At 39.4% G+C, this 13031-nt stretch overlaps 1 protein-coding gene and 1 long non-coding RNA gene across 2 annotated transcripts; both read right to left on the bottom strand.

The window, feature by feature from the left end:
• Positions 1–2137: 2137 nt before the first annotated feature.
• Positions 2138–3904, bottom strand: LOC137181162 (BTB/POZ domain-containing protein KCTD12-like). Its single transcript, XM_067586644.1, has one exon. It carries the CDS (start codon positions 3732–3734, stop codon positions 2940–2942), a length of 795 nt encoding a protein of 264 aa, XP_067442745.1. The 5' UTR covers positions 3735–3904; the 3' UTR covers positions 2138–2939.
• Positions 3905–9327: 5423 nt separating this feature from the next.
• On the bottom strand, positions 9328–10710 carry LOC137181163 (uncharacterized). The gene is made up of 3 exons (XR_010928126.1): positions 10440–10710; positions 10010–10043; positions 9328–9412 (listed from the first exon to the last, which is right to left on the bottom strand). It is a non-coding gene; the product is annotated as an uncharacterized lncRNA (long non-coding RNA).
• Positions 10711–13031: the final 2321 nt, after the last annotated feature.

Consider the following 13031-nt stretch of genomic DNA (forward strand, 5'->3'; position numbering starts at 1 on the left):
AATCCCATATTACACAATATTGCTAATTGCAGGAAATTTAATGGAACAGCCACTGCTCAGACTAGCTGTGAAGGAAGGCACATTTCAGATAACATGGAAATGATGGAGGATGTTCTTTCATTTAGCTAAGGGCCATCTTATTTATTTCTGCTCTCACACCTGATCTAAACAAAGAGAAACACAGCTTGGATTAGTTATTCATCTCTCTGTGAACATACATTGTGATGTGGCTATATCAGAGGAGTTGGAGCTCGAATAAAAAAAAAATTAGACTTGCAGGTCACAGTGAGCTACAGGCAGAGACTGCGAGAGAAAGCATGAAAGATTTAACACACAGAGGCGGATATGAAGAAAGGCAGCATGTCGGTGTTATCTCCAACTCTGCAAATTGGCTAATTTGGCTTTCTTTATCTGTCTCCCTCCTGTGCACTGTGTGTATGTATGTGTGTGTGTATGTGTGTGTGTGTGTGTGCATTTACAGCTTCTGGTCGCCACTTTTCTTACAGAGAAAAATAGCTCACACTGAGTGAAATGTGTTTTGTAGGTGTTTATATCACCATGGACACATACCCCCCCCCCCCACACACACAAGATCTGTATTAACTTGGCAGACAAACTACAAACTCATTTCCTCAGAGGAACAAAAAAGTGTTTTAATGCATCTTTTGACCAACATGTGTCTTGTAATTTCATACTGTACGGTTTCAGTCTGATTTAGAAGATGTTATGTATGAGAGGGCATCCTTGCCCCTCAGAGAAAATGTGTCTGATTTTGCTCAGCTCCAGTCACTGTGTTTTGGTTAAGGAGCATTGCGTTTCTTAACATCACACTATAGGAAGAGTCACAGTCGATCCTTCCTTTTTCCTGTCCAGATGGCAGCATCAGCTGACAGCAGATACCAGGTCTCTTGTGTAGACATGTCTATCTTCTGTGCTTGGTAGCAGAAGTGTGTGTGGGTGGTTGGGTGCAAGTTCCTGTGTCTGTTTGTGTGAGCGCATGTCTTCATATGACTTTGTTTTCAGAAAGTAAGGCAACAAATCCCCTCTAATATGTTTTACAGTAACAACTTCAGTGCTCCTGAACATCTGACAAATAAATGATTGAATTTTTACACATTTGTATTCAAGTGCACTCTGACACATCCCACACAAAAGCCTTTTTTGTATTAGACCTGATCCTGGGATAGCTTGGATTTGTGCCCCAAGATCCCACAAGGGAACAGACATTTGATTACTGTACTTGTCAGCCAGAGAGAAATCCCCCCTCCTCCCCCTTCCCATCCTGCTCAGTCGAGATAACAGAGCTCTTCTGTGTTGCAAAAAGAGACACTGAGTCTGCTTTACCGGATCGGCTACCAAGTACTGTTTTTGGCTACAGTTAGTGGGGCATTCATTTTATTTTAAGTTCGAACTGGATATAAAATCTCCCCAGGTGCCAGGACAAGAAGTGTAGTTGAAGCAGTAGTCAAAATGTGTTTACCTGACCTACTTGAAGTAAAAATGTGAATGCAAACATTTAAAAGACAACTTGGTTTAAATTCTGTTTGAAATACAGGAATCTCAAGCAAACTCACAGTGCAAATTTACTTGACTTTTCATGCCTTTCTTATCATAACTTACGTCAGCCTCTGCTAGAAAGACTCAATGGACGCTTTTATCTGGTAAATGTGGCTGTTGTGAAGTTAAGCTGATGCTGCAGTCCTGTGACAAAAAGTTACGTACTACAGCATCTCTGTTTCCGTCTTCCTGAGTTAGTGACCTCTGGATTTACGATGTGATAGCTGTGACATTTAACATGTTAAAAACAATCCGATGTGACTTAATTCAGGTCTGATTCTTGTCAAAGCATTTTGCTGACATTATAGTTGACTGAGGTCATTTCTCTGTGTTGTGGATTTGGTCTCTCATGTTGTATATTTCTATGAAAGAGCCCTAATAAAGATGGTCTTGTAAACCGCTAAAATCTTATCTCTTTTTGGTAAATCTGCAGAAAATCACCAAGAAACAAGTGACCTGAGAAGACAAAAATATGTTGTGTGAAATACATGTGGACAAAACATGCAGTACATCAGTTTTCTTCTTTCTTTTCAGGGTTTGGAAGAAACACTTTAGAAGAGTTTTGACAGTGAATTCAAGGTTAGTGTTAACATGTCACACTTTATTTGCTGTAACATAATTAAAGAAAAAACAACGACAAGAGATCATAGATGGCACATAGTGTAGCACTGTGAAATAACATGACACAACGTGTTATCTTGAAATCAGCGAAACTGAATGTGTGGTCGATATTATCGCACTATATTGAGCAATATATTAAAAGTATCATACCAAAGAAGCATATATCATCTTCCTTTACCACAAAATCCTTCAAAGTTAAGACTTTAGAGTGCAAGAGAATACAGGAGGAGCTGCAGGTCAAAACCAGACCAAACATCAGGCAAATTTAAAGTTAATTCCTTGTTAATGCGTGCAGAACATCGGTAGCCTTGACAAGCAAGCACAGCTCAGTAGGGATCAAAGAAACCAGCTCCTAACATTTCTGCCACCCTGAGTAACCCTCCAGCCTCCTGTCATCTACTTAGAGAACAAAACAGTCTCTGTCACTGTTGAACACCAGAAAGGACACAAGGCCACAAGGCCCATAAAAATAACCCAGTGACACATCACGAAAAAGTCATTTTGTCTTTGCTCCTCTCTAACCAATGAGATGTATGTATGTCTGACTTTGTGAGTCCTCTTCCTCTTCTTGCTGAACAGAAGGGAAAATGGCAGAAAAGTTAACTGTGGCTGCAGCCTGATCCAACTGAACACAGAGAAACAAAAACAAAGTGAAATTGCCAGTTTGGGGAGGTTAATACATGTTATATAATTGATGATTATTCCCTGTGTTTGTTGATATAAGTCATGAGCATGAACGCAGTCCTCCTGTGCCGGTCAGTTCATCGGGAGAAAACATACTCGGTGTAACTGGTCCACAGTTTGTCCTCCCCCGGGTCATTACTGGCGTATGAGCAGGTCCCAGTGGAGTTGCAGGCCACCATGTGGAAACCAGTCTCGGCCAGCCGGTCAAACGCCTGCTCCAAGAAGTTATACTTGAGGTAATACCTGGAGGTGTACTTGTCAGGGGGTCGGTCGGGGTCTCGGCTCTCATTTAGGGTTTCCCCAAAAACCTCTTTAGCCAGAGAGATTTTGCTGCAGACAGTTATTCTGGCAACTCTGCGGAATTTGGCATCAGCCTGAATGTCTCTCCCAATAGTGTAGCTGCCTCGGTACCCCACAGTGATGTAACCGGCGCTGGCCCCAGGAGAGCGCAGGGCTTTGTCCGAGGAGGAGGTGGCCGGGCTGGCGAGTTCAGTCTCGTCCGGCTCCCCGCCGTCCTCCGCGTAGGAGCTGTCTTTGCTGGCAGCTGCGACGCGCCTCGACAGCTCCGGCAGCTGGAAGAAGTCCGCTTCTTTCTGCAGCCTCCTCCTCTCTTTGAAAAACTCGGGTAGAAAAAGCTCAGAGTCCCGCAAGTAGTCCAAAATGTAGCGGAACAGAAAGCCGTCCCGGTCGAAAAAGAAGCGGCCTTTGCTGTCTTTTGGCAGGTCGCCCGGGGAGCTCTGAGTGAACTTCAGCCACAGGAGAGAGTTGGGGACCGCTGTGAGAGTTTCCAGCCGGGTCACATACACCTGGCCGCCCACGTTTAGCTCCACTATTTCAGGGAAAGCTGCACTTTGACTGTCGGTTTGAGCCATCTTTGTTAGTGTCCGAGGTGCCCTAACGAGGATGGATAGTTGGGGAGTATCCCCACTGTTCAGAAATGTTTATATTGGTTTGGCTGAGTGGGAGGAGAAGGAAAAGGACGGCCAACAGAGATATTAACTGTTCAGTGGAAACACATCATGCTGCCTTTAAGGACTCCCTGTAAGCTTCCATTTCCTGCTTTAAAACCCACGAAAATGTGGATATCTTGCTGATATTCTAATAATCACAGGTGGAAACAAAGTAACTAAACAGGCATAGGATTTTACATACAAATGATTCCATTATCTTAACTCTAATGCACTGTTACAGATTAAAAGTCAGGTTCACAATTTGTGAATTGGTGCCCAAATGAACATTGAAATTGTTTTTTCTTTCTGCAATCATTCCACCTGTTCATACTGGTTATTAACAATTTATTCCTAAAGTGCTTAAAATGTATGCTAAATTATGGGGGACAAAATCCACAATCCTCAAGCCGTGCACAAAGCATATTAACATAAATTTTTCAAATTAACTTTTTTTTTTTGACCTCCGTCACTTATCTTCTAATGAACAGTATGAGCAGGGGAATGATTATGGCAAGAAAAACCTGTTTAAATGTTTATTTGGGCACCTGACCATTGTTTTAAGATAGACTTGAAAAATTGCAAACCTATCCTTTAACTCCTACAGCTACAGCAATAAATAAAATAAATCAGTAATAATCCAGGAACATGATATAACACTCAGACAGGGTCGTTTCTGATGACTAATAAGTACTTTTACTTTTGACACTTTGAGTACATTTTGTTGCTAATATCTTTGCACTTAGTAAAGATCCCCCCCAGACATGTTGTTAAATATATCTAAAACACTCTGCTTGGAATAATTATGTGTCTAATATGTTTCTCCTCAAAAAAAAGTACAATTACCTCATTCTAAACCTTAAACTCCCATCTACTCCTTCTCCCTCATTGAAAAATTCAGAATCTATGATATGATATTAATATGCAAATACACATGTGCAGTAGGCTAGTCTATTTAATTTAAAAAGACACAAGATATCTCCTACTTCACTGAAAAGTCCATTCTTAGTGTTTGTGCACTGGTGGCTTCAAGTTTTCATCATACTTGGGTAAGTTGTAGACGTTTAGACCACGATTAGCTTCCAGACTAGTTGGAAGGTCACAAATCATGCTCAGATTTTCAATGAGCACAGAGGTTTTTCCCCTTCAGCAGATTAATGTGAAAACAGCCTTCTAGTATCAAACTCTGCACACACATCATTCTGCACAGTGAAGCTCAAACAACCAAATGAAAGAACAGGAAGCAAACACATTTCGACTAGAGGAAGACTTCAATTTAAATTATAAGACTTGCTAAAAGCCTTCATAATGCATGTGTCATCATAATATTTTAGGTCAAGTATTACACTCATTTTTAGTCACTCTACTCATTTTCAAGCTGGGTTATAAAGACTGTGAACAATGTGAAGCTTTTTGTTATCATAATGGAAAGTTGGTGTTTTTATTGCCTGTCATAATGCTTTTATGAGCTCACTGGCTGCTTCAAGTGAAGTAGGGTGAAGTGATATCTGTAACAGGATTTTTATGTCTTTTTCTGTGCACAACAGTAACAAAGGTCAACAATCATATGACATATTGCTTGTTGTATTTTCTGGTGTTATATAGGAGTTGTCTATAAATGTGGTGATCTGTTTTCTCTGTGTAGCCACACTTCCAGTTTAAATGTCTCTTGTGCTCTGTGGAGGTGTTAAAAAGTGTCACAATCAACTCAAAGTATGAGTGTTGATGGTGTCTGCTTCTGTCTACGTGTAATGTTATGCTTAGATGATATCAGTACAGCCTTAATTCACTAGAAGCTGCTAATTGTGAAATTGTTATGACAACAACAACAACACTTTCCATCCATCATGTTTACATAAAGCACCATGATGTTCATTTGATAACACTTCATATCCTGTCATGCAAAATGAGCAGAGCTTTTAAAAGCAAATATTATGTTCATTAACTTGCATTTATCCATTAACTTGCATGTGTTTTTGATACATTATGGGCTGGTGAATGCACAACAAAAATTAGGTCAAATTGTTTTATTGTACCCCTGATGTTTCTACTATGCTGTCTTCTTGTGGTCTTTTTCAAACCAAGGCACTTTTTGGCAACACTTTCTATGAAGAAGGAAATGATTTTGCTGGGATGGCTGTTGTTTTAATGATTCAGCACTACAAAGTTTAGAGGGAGTAGGTGTGTTACATTTATATTTGCCAAATTTGATCTTTCGGGAATTTTGTTTTTTGGCCCACATGCAGGAATCCAACTCTTCCTTCCACGATTTAGGTGAGAGTTTGATTGAGCCACATTGTATTTGACAGAACTGGTCTCCTTATGCTTCAATTTAGTAAGTTTTGATCAGATTACTGCTATCATGACACAATGTAAAGGTGCAAGAAGGCCATAAACATCATATATGGAGAAAAGAGGGTTCTGCATGCCTTGATGAAGGTCTAGTGAGCAAGAGCTTGGCTTGACACTTGCATTGGACTGAAAGTGCGCAGAGCCTTCTTTCCTCCAATGAAGTTAAATTATCATTTTTGCCAGGAGTCAATCAGGCTCCATCAATTATCCCCAAAACCTCCGATTGAACTGAGGGCACAACAAGTGTACGTTTGCCAAGGGCCTTTGAGTGTGCACCTTTGTGCAGAAACTAGAGAAACAGGCAGCAGTGTTCGTTAAGAATGATGCACTAAAAAGCTGCACTTTAAAGTTAAGTTAAAGCTGGTCTGACTGATCTGAGGTGTCTCCAAAATCCCTTGAAAAGAGGCAGCAGTTTTCCTTAAACCCACATAAGTACTAACCCAAGATCGATTTCAGCTTAACACTAAAGAGTTCTATGATCTAGTCTTCAAGTGCAGTATAGGCATTATTATTCATATTTCAGGCCCCCCCCACACACACACACACACAGACACACACACACACACACACACACACACACACACACACACACACACATACATACACACAGACACACACCAGTATTTCCAGTTTACCAGTGGGAGATGTCTGTTATCTCACATGTTACATTGTGTGTTATGCATAAGGAGCATCAGTATCATGCTGATTAAGATCCATCTGTATTATGCAAAACAGCATTGGTCATAATATCACTCACAAACAAATTAAGTTTGAGAGAACAACAACATTTAGAGACACAGCTGCAGCCAGAAAAACTGGATCTTAATGATGCAGTAAGTGAAAACTAATCAGGATGTGTTGCGGTAACAATGCAGTTAAAACAGGCGCACAATAAATATGATTGTGGAAAAAATCTGGGTAGAGTCTCAGCCAATCTGATATGCAAATAAAGCAAGCGCTAATTCAAGAATAAGACACGATAAATATGTTGGTGAAGCAAAAAGTATTTTAAAAACATCTGGATATTCAGGTAAAATCCTGTCATCATGCTGGTTTAAATAAACTCTCTGAATACAAAGAAGCTCAAAATATGCAAAGACCAGACTTTTGAATTACCAACTTTATGTGATTAAAAACTTTTTGTCATGTTGATGCAATTTTACTGATAGTATTCATATATAATGAAAGAAAACATCTCAGGCTCCACTGTTATAATAAGCGGTGCATCTTGATAAATGCAATGAAACAAACTTACTAGTTTTAACAGCTGTTTTCTAAGATCAAGGACCAAACACATGAATCTTATATATTGAAATTCATGCCACTGTATGTCTCAGCCTGTATTTCTCCTTTGTTTGCTATTTCAATCATGGATTAGAGTGACATCTAGTGGACAGTACATGAAGAAGCAGATTGTTTTTCCTGCGATAAGAGATATTGAGCTGTGTATTATTTATGTGCCTTATGTAATAAGCCACAACTTTGTTTCCAACTCATTCCTCAAATCCACTGCAAGACACCAAGTCACCATTTGCAAGTTGCAAAAGAAAATGTTCATAGTTAATAAATTAATCACAAATTCCACACCACAGACTGAAACCATGGACTGAAAGGTTACATATAAATGGATGGTTAAGCTCTCTCTATTTTTTTAATAGTGCTTTGACTTTGTTCCTCTGCTTTATCTTCTATAGATAAAGATCTATCACCAACATATTATATAATTTTGTATTAAGAAAAGAAAATCTGTGATATCCATAAACTCACTTACTGATTAGGTTACCAGATTAATAAAGAAGCAGACACAGACACACAGACACAGACACACACACACACACACACACACGAAACCCAACCGTCTAAATGTGGTCTGTCCACTTAAGCAGGTTTTTCTGAGGATCCGGTCTTGACCTCATGTCTGTGTCAGTGCCGTTAAAGGTTACTCACTTTTCTCACAGTCTGGAAGAAGATAATTGGATAGAGGAAGCTGTGTAGTTTAGCTCTCCAGTGAGAATGTTAAGGTTAAAAGATATGGCAGTCTTGGAAAGTTCTTCTTCACATTGTTTCTAATGGCTTAATCTGAGACCCGACAGTTCATGTATTTATTGTAGTTTTTGGATTGTATATGTGAGGACTATACCTAGTATTGTGTCAGGTGTTGTCTCAGACTGACACCATGATGATGATGCAACACATCAATCCTTGATTAGTTTCTTCTTTTGTGGTTGTTAATCAGACTTTACTCAGATCTGTGTTATGTGTTGTGATGATGTGATTATTAGTTTTGTGGGTTTAAATTGCTGTTTTATTCTGTTCAGCTTCTTAGAAGTGCTTTGTGAATTTTCAGAGAAATGAAATCATGTGGGTCACTGAAATACCACAGAACACACATTTCCACAGAACAAGTGACAACTCGCTGACTCACTTATTGGAGGTTACTTTTGTTGCAGAAAAGCAAACAATACAAAAGTCAAATTCAAAGAAGTTTATATAGGGATGGAAATTTTAGAATTTACACTTTTTTTCTGAAGAAAAATAAAACCCAGATGTCTTCAGACAAAAACAGTGCAACTCTATTTTCAGACTACCTGGCTCCCCCCTGTGGTTTGTATATAGATGTACAAATATAACATTTTTAGTGTGCCCTCAAACCCCTGAAATGAAAAATAAAGCAACACAGTAAATAAATTAATACATTTTGTTGAATCTTTTAGCACAGAAATATCTTGTATCGAAATATATTACAGGGTGTCACATGTTTCCAACCTGTTAGTGTATATTTCTGTTTCACCCTTACTCCTCTAGAAAATACTGAGACCATAATAAAATCCCCCAAAAGCCTTTATTTAAAAGACTAGATAAAAAATATATATACAAGGTTCTTGGTTTGTGCAGGGAGTCTAAGATGTTTACCTCTAAATACATATTCAGTGATTGTTTAAAAATGAATACTGTGCTGTTGTATTGCTGTCATTTTGCTTTATACTACTTGTAAGTGTGTATTTGTACATATTTTGTGTATGTGTGTGTTGCTCTATTACTACCTGTCCCTCACGCTGAGCAATCATGTGACCTCCAGCATGTGACGCGAGGAGGCCTCTGATGTGACGCCCAGTCAAACACTGTCAGTCTGCAGTTTACTGGAGTGTGACCTCTTCAACACTGTCACCACCCGGCCCATCATCCCTGTGTTGTCTCTGCTCTCTCGCCCTCACTCAGCCCCTCTCCAGTGACCCTTTCCCTGCTCCCATCTGACACAAAGACAGAGATGAGAGGCAGATAGACTTCTCTTTTCGTCTGTGACAACAGGGAAACTCTTGTCCTCGCTCTTCATCTTTTTCTCCCAAACACACTCTGACTTCTTGTCTTAATACCTGATACACACCCTAAAGACTTGACCATATCCACAAACCCATCTACACTGACTTTGTTTTTATAAGTTTCTGTGCCTTTTTCTTTATTCCCTTCTTCTTAGTAAGGATTATTGTCTATGTTTTAATTGTATTACAATCATGTCTGTATAGAAAAACTATTTCTGATTATCTAATTTATTTTATCTGAACTTTATAGTATACTCCTTATAAACTACATACTGACAGAGACTATTTATATCCTAGTGAGTGAAGCTTGCAAAGCACTTTGATAAGAGAATAAAATATAATAAATAAAACACAATACAGTTAAAGTTTTGCCTTGTAAGTCTCCTTTAGAGTAAAATAAAATACCATCTCAACATTTTTTGTTTGAGTTTTTTATTTTATTTTTGTCATCAACTGCTCCAAAATCCTTATATTACCTCAAACAAAGTCCCAGAGAGTTTTACTCTCAGCAGGACACATTTAACTCACCTTCCTCCCATCAGTTGGCATTTCCTGGTGCCTACTGTGGGACAAATTAAAAGGAAACACCATTAATTTGTAATAATCTATAATTATTTTAGTAGTAGAACAAAAAAAATCTTCCGATGTCATTATAATATTAATGTGATACTGATGTGAATGAACATATAAACTGACATCTGCTTTTAAAGGGAAACTTCAACCCATCATAAAACAGTCATCATCAAAGATCATGCAGCCAAACTAGTTGTTCATCTTGGATTTTAGGAGTCAGAAGTGATGAGAGGTGATCATTTGGACAAGAGGGTGGAGCTGAAGCTAACGCTAGCTGGTAGCTTAGCACGGTGCATTTAGAATCTGTGGTTAACTGTGATAATGCAGATGCTAATTTTCACTAGAAGAAAACAGGCTTAAAATCATTAAGACAAAATGCACTTACTAGAAAAACTGAACACCTGACTCCTTAGAGGGTCTTTTAGTCCAACAAAATGTTGAACAAGACTTTTTTTTTTTTTATGCGACCAAAATGTTACAATTAACTTTCATGAACTGAAAACACTGAAATTGCGTCGCTATGGCTTCGTCTCATTGACTGTATATAAATATGAATGACATGTGTCCACTTCCTACTGCTATGCAAAAGTGAAGCCAAAACATCTCCTTTCCGGGAGGCAATTTTTTTTTCCCAGGATGGCAAGGTCATTTTCACATCGACTTCCATACAATTGGACTTCTTTTTGGAGCCAGTGGAGTTTCCCCCTGCTGGCCATTAGAGAGAATGCAGATTTAAGGCACTTCCACATTGGCTTCACTTTTCCAGATCTGGAACTACCCGCTTGATTATGACAAGTCAAAATGCCTGCTGTGAGAAAGATGTATTTGCCAGTTATTTGGATTGAAAATCCAAAAATACTGGCTTATATCTATTTGGTACCTCCTTTGTCAAACATACACTCTCACACACTTATTGCATAATCTTTACATGAGCTTTGACCTTTAACTTCCTTTGTGGCTCCACTTCAAATTCATGCTACGTCATTGGTGAAGAATAAGAATTTGTGTGTGTGTGTGGGGGAGGCGGGGTAACTGTGTGTTTCCTTGTGCATGTGTATTTCTGTATAGTGATCATCATGGGTATGTGTGTGCTCGTGTGAGTATGGCTTGTTGCTTGTGGCTCTAGTTTTATTCATACTTTATGCTTTATGTGACTGGACTGTGTGTGTGTGTGTGTGTGTGTGTGTGTGTTCTCGTCACCTTCTCTCAGGGTTACGTCCGCACCCTCGTGCTCCTCAATCAGCTCTAATGGATCCTCTGGCTCAGACTCAGCTGGGAACTGATTGTGATACTAAAGACACACACACACACACACACAGGACAGGGTGGGGCTGGAAGCTGATGTGCGTCGTGATGAGCTAAGAGGTACAACGACCCTCCTAACATTCTCTTCCCGTCTTTGTCCTGTTTCTTCTCTCGCTGCCTCACCGTCACACTTTACCTCAACACTGCACCTCCTGCGTTAATGTGAAGCTGTAGTTGCCAATAATTAAAGTGTATTAAGTTTAACAAAATCTTCAATATGTAGAGGCCTTTAAACAAAAGCTTCCCTCAAATTCTCCATAAAGTATGAGATGGTTACATCAGAAATGTCACATCTTTCCCTCTGTGTCTTTGTGTCATCTGCCCCTCACCACTATCAGGGCCATGGCCCTTGTGTGTGCATGTGTGTATAACAATGGCTCACATGGGTCCCATCCACCCTCCCTCCCTCAGAGTCTTCATTCTGAGAGTGAACAGGACCCCTGGGGCTAATGTGTGCTTTTGTACTCATGTGTATGTATGTGTGTGTGTGTGTGTGTGTGTGCGCAGCCACATTATTCTCCCCACTGACTTTCTATGGGATAAAAAAAAAAAAAAAAAAAGTCCATCCAGCATGCCCCTTCCTTCCTGTTTTTAGAAAAGAGATGGGCTGAGGGGAACATGTTGTATGGCAGAGCAGCCCTCTGATGAATAAAGACACACACAAAGTCAGATATAGAGATACTGCTGCATTACATTTGTTTTGGCACATATCTCACAAGAGTTTCAATTTTCAAAAGTCACAAAATGCTATAATCTAATTTTAGCCTCAAAATGTCATATAGCACAAAAAATGAAAACATCTGCAGATCTGAACGACTAGAATTAAGCATTGAAACTTGTGCTAAAATAAGGTGGTGTATTAACACCACATAGAGCATTTTGTGTTTAAAGGTATATTTAGAAAGTCATTGTGGCTCTTTGCAGTAACAGTTTGGCACATTGAAAATCTCTTGTGGAAACTGAGCCAGAGCAACTGTAAAATGCTGTCACAGAAATGAATTGTGTGTCCTTGGAAAGATGTTAAAATTGGCAATCAAACAAAAAAACACACACACAAAAAAGAAAAAACCTAGAAATTAACAAAAAAAAATGTGATATTCGGTCATGACTGTTGCTTGTTTGTCTCTTATTCTGAGTCTCTGCACCATCGACGAGCCATACATGAAGGGTTATATGGAACAATTTCATTCTCGTCGATCCATTGGAGCTGACGGCTCTCCACCGCTTGTAAAATCTGGTCTCAGTGAATGTGAGTAACTGTTTGACTTACAACTCTAATTCCAGTATCAGTAAGCTGATTCATGGCTCTGACTCATTAAGAAATACCAGTTTGCTGACTGGAGAGGAGTCGTCTCATTCCTGCGGTGAGCTCCAGACGGTTTACTTGCGGCCGGCACTGAGTGAAACAAAGCTGGTTCTATAATTAGGTTCTCGTGGCTGATTCAATTAGAGCAGCCGCTACATTCATTTTGGTAAAGATGCTCCTCAGCTGCTTGGAGGGACTAATGGAGGAGATGGGAGATATGTGGGAAACAATCAGACATGGCATTATCTTGTGTCACGTGTTTTGTATGCACTGATGTATAAAAAAAGCTGGATGTCTGTTGTTTTTTCCTTGGCATTCACTTTGATATAACACCCATATTACTCTCACACAACCCAAATCTGCATC

Source organism: Thunnus thynnus, chromosome 1, assembly GCF_963924715.1.
Source record: "Thunnus thynnus chromosome 1, fThuThy2.1, whole genome shotgun sequence".
Taxonomy (NCBI): domain Eukaryota; kingdom Metazoa; phylum Chordata; class Actinopteri; order Scombriformes; family Scombridae; genus Thunnus; species Thunnus thynnus.

Bases quoted from the DNA above. Each gene is read 5' to 3' on its own strand.
- LOC137181162 (XM_067586644.1), bottom strand. From the start codon at position 3,734: ATGGCTCAAACCGACAGTCAAAGTGCAGCTTTCCCTGAAATAGTGGAG.